The sequence below is a fragment of the Mus caroli genome, chromosome 12 (genome assembly GCF_900094665.2).
Source record: "Mus caroli chromosome 12, CAROLI_EIJ_v1.1, whole genome shotgun sequence".
NCBI classification, from domain to species: Eukaryota; Metazoa; Chordata; class Mammalia; order Rodentia; family Muridae; genus Mus; species Mus caroli.
In genome coordinates this window covers 74,790,401-74,797,882 of record NC_034581.1, presented here as the reverse complement: position 1 = coordinate 74,797,882, position 7,482 = coordinate 74,790,401, and the positions used below count along the sequence as shown (strand labels likewise).

Genomic DNA, 7,482 nt, shown 5'->3' with positions numbered 1-7,482 from the left:
AAAAAAAAAAAAAAAGAAGTGGGAGGGGTGATCAAAAGGGTATTTACCTACATGTGCACATACTCAACTTAGAAGTGGATTTTGGATCGGTATCTCAAGACATGTGAGGACTCCAAGGTCCATACATAATTATTAAGAGGAATGTGAATAGATTTCAGGAGTTTGGTAAAATTTTCATAGAATTGACATTTTAAAGCATTATGGAGGATAGGTGGGAGTTTAACTGCTTTTGTTTCTTTGCTCTTACTACAGTAAAAATGCTATAAAGGAAACACCCCAAATTAGCATCAGGAACATAGAGACAAAGAAACATCTGGATAAATCCATATGGTGGTAATAGAACCCCACAAGTGGAGTCCCCCCCCCTTATTCCACAGTCTTATATATTCATGCTTCAGTTTGGTCATCACGTATTTATTGGAAACATGCTTTGAGGCAATGATCTAGAGACTGGGGATTCAGCAGAGACAAGTCTTGTCATCACAGAGTTTACTTTTAGTGAGGGGAACTTTTCACACAAGGAATAGCAGACATGAATAACAGAATATCTAGTTGTGCAATGGAAAACAGAACAGAGTAAGGGGTTTAGGAATGGCATTAGTATGATGGGGAGTCAGTAGATGAAGATTTTGATTAGATGTTCTAAAAAGACTTCATTGAGAAGGTCACAACTGAGCAAAGCCCTCAGAGTGGGAAACTCGGGCAAGACTCAGCCTTGGGGAGCCAGCAGGAGGTCTTGAAGCAGGAGTGGCCCCGGTGTATTTTGACACACATGAAAGCTAATAGGTTGAAGCAGAGCAAGGGTATCACAGGGGATACACAGTGGAAGATGAGGTCCAAGGTAAGTGGAACAAAGGAGGATGGGTATTCAGCATAGGGGAACATACTGTGTGTACTGGCTGGTTTTGTGTGTCAACTTGACACAGGCTGGAGTTATCACAGAGAAAGGAGTCTCAGCTGAGGAAGTGCCTCCATGAGATCCAGCTTACTGTAAGGCATTTTTTCAATTAGTGATAAAGCGGGGAGGGCCCCTTATGGGTGGTGCCATCCTTGGGCTGGTAGTCTTGGGTTCTGTAAGAAAGCAAGCTGAGCAAGCCAGGGGAAGCAAGCCAGTAAATAACATCCCTCCATGGCCTCTGCATCAGCTCCTGCTTCCTGACCTGCTTGAGTGCCAGTCCTGACTTCCTTTGGTGATAAACAGCAGTATGGAAGTACAAGCTGAATAAACCCTTTCCTCCCCAACTTGCTGCTTGGTCATGATGTTTGTGCAGGAATAGAACCCTGACTAAGACACTGAGTGACTGAGGAGCCATTAGAACGGGATGAGCCGGGGAACTACATGTAATTTAAAGGAATTGCTTGGCTGCTGAGTTGAGGGTATGTAGTAGGAGTCTCACGAGAGAAATAGGGAGAACTACTGTGTGTCTGAGACATGTGAGGAATGGTGGTGGCTTGGACCTAGGCCTAAAGTTAGATCAGAGATACAGGTAGGAAATAAAACCATTAGGATTTCTTGAGTAGGCAAGAAAGAATGACCATGGCCAGGTGTGGTGCGGTATGCCTGTAATCCCTGCCAGGTGACTGAGGTAAAATGGATTCATGGCCAGGCCAGAGTATATGGCAAAGCCTGTGCATTAGAGGAAAGCGGGGGATACAGAGAGAGAGGGGGAGAAGGAGGAAGGAACAAAAGAGGGAAAAGAGGAAGAGGAAGTGAATTACTGAAAACCAAACATGGAGGAGCCTCTGTGTGGAATCACGTAGGCAAGTGGGATCAGTCGGGTTGAAACTGAGCCACTGGACTCCGATAACATCGAATGCTATCATGTTAAAGTTCCCTAAGCCCAAGAAGGTAATTTTAGTTGTGCCCCCCCCCCACTTGTATCATTGAAATTACCTGATACTTCAGCTTCTAAAATGTTGTCTCGCTCTGCTAGGTATTGTTCATAATTTTGCTTTATAAGTTCATTGTACCTGTGGGTCTGTCAGACTTCTGCAAATCCAAGTTCTTTTTCTCTTCATGAAGGCCTGTTCTCTTGCTTGGAAATGCAAATTTTCTTTTTTGCTGCCTTAATTGTTGTTGTTTTTTTGTTTGTTTGTTTGTTTGGTTGGTTGGTTGGTTTGGTTTGGTTTTAGTTTGGTTTGCTGTTGTTTGGAGCAAAGTCTCACTGTAAAGTCCAGGGCCTCAAGCTCTGAAGCTTCCTGCATCAGACTGCCCCTTCCCTCAGCCTGCATCTTACCTTCCTGTCATCCTCCTTCAGCCCCCATCTCAGTACCTCAGTACTGCCATAGTGCTTTGCCTTCCTAATCTTAGTGTTAAATTGAGTCGATTTTCCTTCCTCTTCTCAAAGGAATGTCACGAGGAGACTGTCCCTCCCTCTCTCTCTCTTTCCCTCCTCCCCACCTCTTTCTCTCTCTCTGATCTAATTAGGATTGAATTAGGCAAATGTGCTATGTCTACCCGTTAGCTACATCTCTAGCCACCTTTATTTTGAGACAGAGTCTCACTAAGTTGTTCAAACTGGACTTGAATTTGTAATCATCTGTCTTAGCCATACTAGTGACTGGGATATTTGCTACCACACCCAGCCTAGTTAGTTTAGTTGGTTGGTTGTTATAGACAAGGTCTTTATTAGTTCTAGCTGGCCTGGAACTCAATGTATAGCCGAAAGTGGCCTCAAACTTGTATCAGTGCTCATGCCTAGACCTCCCAAGTACCAAGATTATCAGTATGAGCCCACTGTACCTACACTGCCAGAGCATCTTAGAAAGGCCTTTGGGTTCTGAGCAGCGTGTTTGTGTGAGTCACTTGGATCCCAGCGTACTCTAAGACAGTGAGTGATGAACATCTATGGGATTTGTACTTTGTTTTCTGAAATCTGAGCAGAATACGTAAGAGGATTTATAGCCTTTCCCACCTCTAGCATCCCTTTTTCATGAAAGAAACTGGAACTTAAGCTTTGACTGACTTTACTATTTGTGTGTGTGTGTGTGTGTGTGTGTGTGTGAGCACACTTGCCACGGTGCATGTGTAGCAGTCAGGGAACCCCAGGTGTCGGTCTTCACCTTCCACCTTGTTTGAGACAGGGTCTTATTTTTTTGTTTGTTCAACATTTTGTATGTCAGCATTATATGGGTTCTAGAGATCTGAGCTCAGGGCTTCACATGTGCAGTAAACACTTTTCACTCTAGGCCATCTCCTACCTCAGCTTTGACTCTTTAAAAAACAGATGTATTTATTTTGTGTGTGAGTGTTTTTGCTGTGTGTGGTGCCCACAGAGCCAGAAGGCAGCCTTGAATCCTTTGGAACTGAGGTGGCCGTGAGCCAACCACATGGTGCTGGGAACTGAACCCAGGTCCTCTGGAAGAGTGGCAAGTGCTCATGACAACTGAGCCATCTCTGTGCTCTGCATCTTTGATTTTTGAGCTAAACCTACAAATCAGTGCTGTCATGTTTGGCAAAGCCAGCCAAAGCCGATGGCCCCAAGAAAAGACTGTTTGAACAGAACTGATCAAATAACAGCTTAGGAAGATGGGTCCTTTTTCCTGAGCGTGTGTTAGTTTATTTCTTGATAGCCATTATTAGTGATTAGGTCATGACTACACTCAGCAAATCATTTACATAAACTGTACAGTCACTCAAGTCATTTGAAACCTGAGAACCGTACTGCCAAGCAGGGTGTTGTTAGCTTTCCTCCTTGCAACCCTGTTTCATATTCCCTGGGACATAGGCATATCAAATAGATACATAAATCAAACCACTACTGATAATAAACAATTAAAAATTTGTTTTAAAACAATTATTTAGTATTCATATAATTTTAGTCTGTATGAAAAGGAAAGCAAATTTGCACCCTAATAGGTATAGATGTGCTTGTTCATCTACTTATTGCAGTGCTGGGAATTGGACTGGGGCCTTGGGTCACATCCCCAGCTTGCTTGTTTATTTTTACATAAGGAGCTAGTCCAATCGTGACTGAGTTTTCGATATTGTAGACATAGAGAATCTCTGCCATCGTCCAGACCTGATAGATACTTTGATTGTGTAATCATCAGTGCAGCGCGTGCTGCATCACATAATATCTAGTATAAAGTAACGGACTATATTTAGGGCTATTTGAAAAAGTGTGGGGCATTCTGACCTAATCCCAAGCAAAACTCATTTAACAATCGTTTATGAAACTCAAGTTAGCAACTCAAACAGCAGGTTTTGGAATCAAACATTTTAGCACAATGAAATCCCAAGGTACATTGACACTTTGTTACTTCTGTGCTGAGAAAGTCCTGTGAGTGCATAGAGAGCCATCCATTGCTGTAGTTCTAGGAACACAGCTATGGTCGCCCTAACAAATGGCAGAAATGCTTCCTGTACCTGTTCTATCATTAGAACCTTTTTCAGATTCACTGGATCTGGATAGGAAGGATTAAAAACCCACCATGGTTAGATTACACAGAAGATTGACTCGAGCTTTAGTCCAGTTTATTTACTAGTGACCACCCCAGTTTAGGGGGCAAGAACAGGATGTTTAAAAAAAAAAAAAACTTCAGAGATCCATACTGTATACACAACCTTCTTGTTGTTGTTATTGTTGTTAATTGTTTGGTTCTGTTTTGATTTGATTTTGTCAGATCAACCTTTCCTACAGAAGCAGACACACAGCTGCTCATGCTTGTTAGCTTCTTTGTCAACCTAGAATTACCAGGGAGTCACAGTGAAGGACTGCCTAGATGAGGCTGGCCTGTGGGCATGGCTCTGGAAGATTGTTTTTATTTATTCTGAATTTTTTGAAACAGGGTCTCACTTTGTAGCCCTGGTGTTCTGGAACTCACTGTGAAACTTAAATTAGGCTGGCCTTGAACCCATAAAGATCCAGCTGGCTCTGCCTCCCAAGAGCTGGAGTGAAAGGTGTGGTGTGCCACATCCACCTGGAAGATAGTTTGGAGAGCCTTAAGTGATGTGAGAAGGCCCAGCCTGACTGTGGACAGCGCTGTTTGGGTCCTGCACTGTATCTGACTAGGAACCTAGCCGATTACTACATGCAATCTTCTCCAGCTCTTGACTGTGGTTGTGCTATGACCAGCTGTCTCAGATCCTGCTCTAATACTCGTGGACGGACTGTAATATGAAATTGTCAGCTAAAATAAACCCTTTCTCCCAGAACTGCAGCAGCAGAACTAAAAGGTGCTCCTGAGAAATGCTGTGAGCCCTATACCTAGACAGCTACTGTATGCCCTTAGGTTTCTATGGATCCCCCTCTCCGTAGGAGACCCAAGCCATATCTCCCACCTTTCATGCCACCCTTAGGCACTTGATGTTGTGACATGACGTGCCAACCTACACTTCTATCCTGGGATACATGCAGCCTGTGACTCACAGGTCAGACTTGCCTGGATCCCACCATGTCAGCCTACTTTAACCAGTAGACCAAATGTGGAAAACTTTATACATTAGTTGGGAGAAAGCATATTGCTGTAATCGCTGCTCCTTCACTGAGATACGGGGAAACGTTTGGAGTGGCTGTACAGATGGTTGTGAGCCTTCATGTGGTTATTGGGAATTGAATTTTAGGACCTCTGCTCACTCTGGTCAACCCTGCTCGCTCTGGCCAACTCTGCTTGCTCAGTCCAAAGATTTATTTATTATTATACATACGTACACTGTAGCTGTCTTCAGATGCTCCAGAAGAGGGCGTCAGATCTCATTTCGGGTGGTTGTAATCCACCATGTGGTTGCTGGGATTTGAACTCAGGACTTCCAGAAAAGCAGGTAAAGTCGGTGCTTTTACCTGCTGAGCCATCTCACCAGCCCTGGAGTGAATTTTGAGCAAAGTGTTTGTGGGGTAGAGCAGACACATGGAACAGAAACCGTAGAGGCACAAAGTATCCGCTGCACTCTTTGGTTTGTGTCCGGATGCCTCATGCTCTGCCTTATTAGCTGTACTTAGTTGTATGTTAGACCTTAGAACAACCTTGTTCAGAATGCAGTGCATGTGTCCTGTGTAGGTATAATACCAAAACCTAAATCTGGCCCAAGTTCATTATTTTTACTCTGTTAACACACTCCAGGCCCCTGGTACTTACTGTGTGCCACAGCATATGTCAGAGGACAACTCCTGCAATGGTTGGGAGGCCCTAGGATTGAACTCGGGTTGTCAGGCTGGCAGCAGTGCTTTTATCCATTGGCCCTCCTTCCTGCTCTTAATATTTACTATTATGACTGTGATTCAGATCTCCTGTTGTCCAAGGGCAAAGGAAGGGTTCTTTGTGTTATCCTATTTTCTTCCCTCTAATGTCATCTTAGTATAAATTGAAAGTTAAACAGATTAAAGACGTCTTGTGTATTTAAATCGTCACATGTTCCTGGTTTTGCAAGCTCCTGGTTTAGCAGCCTGGCTCATCCCAAGTATTCAATCTCATTTTGCTCTATTGCTTTTTCTAATACAACATTTGGATTAAAACTTGGAGACCAAAAACTCAATGTTTTTAGTAGCTTTGGGTGATTGACAATGGAGTTGCTGTGGGTGGGTGTGGGCATTGCTTACAGGCTAGATAAAGGCTCTTGGTAAGAGCCATATTTTGAGGGGTGCTCTGCCCCTTTTTCCCCAGCACTGTATCTAAAGATTCTGCATTCTGCTCTCATAGTCAGTCAAAATCTTGGCCCTGTTCAGAGTTGTTTATATGTCATGACTGGAACCTGTTATCATTTGATTTTGTTTGCTTCTGTCCTCCTAGGTGGCATTGGCAGGGTGGTCAATGGAGCCTTCATGGTGCTGAAAGGGCATCGGTCCATCGTGAACCAGGTTCGGTTTAACCCCCACACCTATATGATCTGCTCTTCTGGCGTAGAAAAGATTATCAAGGTGAGGCACTTTTCTCTTCTGTCCTTTTAGGGAAATGTTTGTAGTTCATAACTGGAAGAAATTAGAACAATGTGTGTTGGGATTTATATAGAAATCTTGACAATTTATCAGATTTCTCCATGAGTGCCAGGAATGGCGGTGCATGCCTGTAAACCTGACACTTAGAGCCAAGGTTAAGAGAATAGCTAGCTATGCTGTAGAACAAGATTCTGGCTTTAAAGGGAATTAAAATATTAGAAGTTGATATTGTAAAGGTAGGTGGAGCATGGGGGAGGTGGGGTAAATGTGTTTAATACAAGATCTCTCTGAGTTTAAGCTAACATAGTCTACAGTGAATCCAGGCCAGGCAGGGCTACACACTTTGAGTCTGGTGTTTGTTGTTTTAATATTTCTTTCAGAATCATTGTAACATGTTTATTAATAAATCAGTGTACTTATAGAACTTTTATATGGCTCAATTTTTTATCAGAAATGTACATTTGTTTGGGTATCATGGCACATACCTGCAAACAAGTATAAACACTTGAGAGGTGGAGGCAGGAGCACCAGAAGGTCAGGGTTAGACTTGACTACATAGGGAGTTAAGGTCAGCCTGGACTAGAGATCCTATTTCAACACACACACA

At 43.2% G+C, this 7,482-nt stretch overlaps 1 protein-coding gene across 2 annotated transcripts in view; it reads left to right on the top strand.

Annotated features, from left to right (window-relative positions):
* Window positions 1-7,482, top strand: part of Dcaf5 (DDB1 and CUL4 associated factor 5) — a 90,514-nt gene that overhangs the window by 71,582 nt on the left and 11,450 nt on the right. For both annotated transcript variants that reach the window (XM_021178805.2, XM_029484465.1), the window contains exon 8: window positions 6,730-6,857. In XM_021178805.2, coding sequence (XP_021034464.1) covers window positions 6,730-6,857 — 128 coding nt within the window. The remainder of the gene's footprint in view (window positions 1-6,729; window positions 6,858-7,482) is intronic.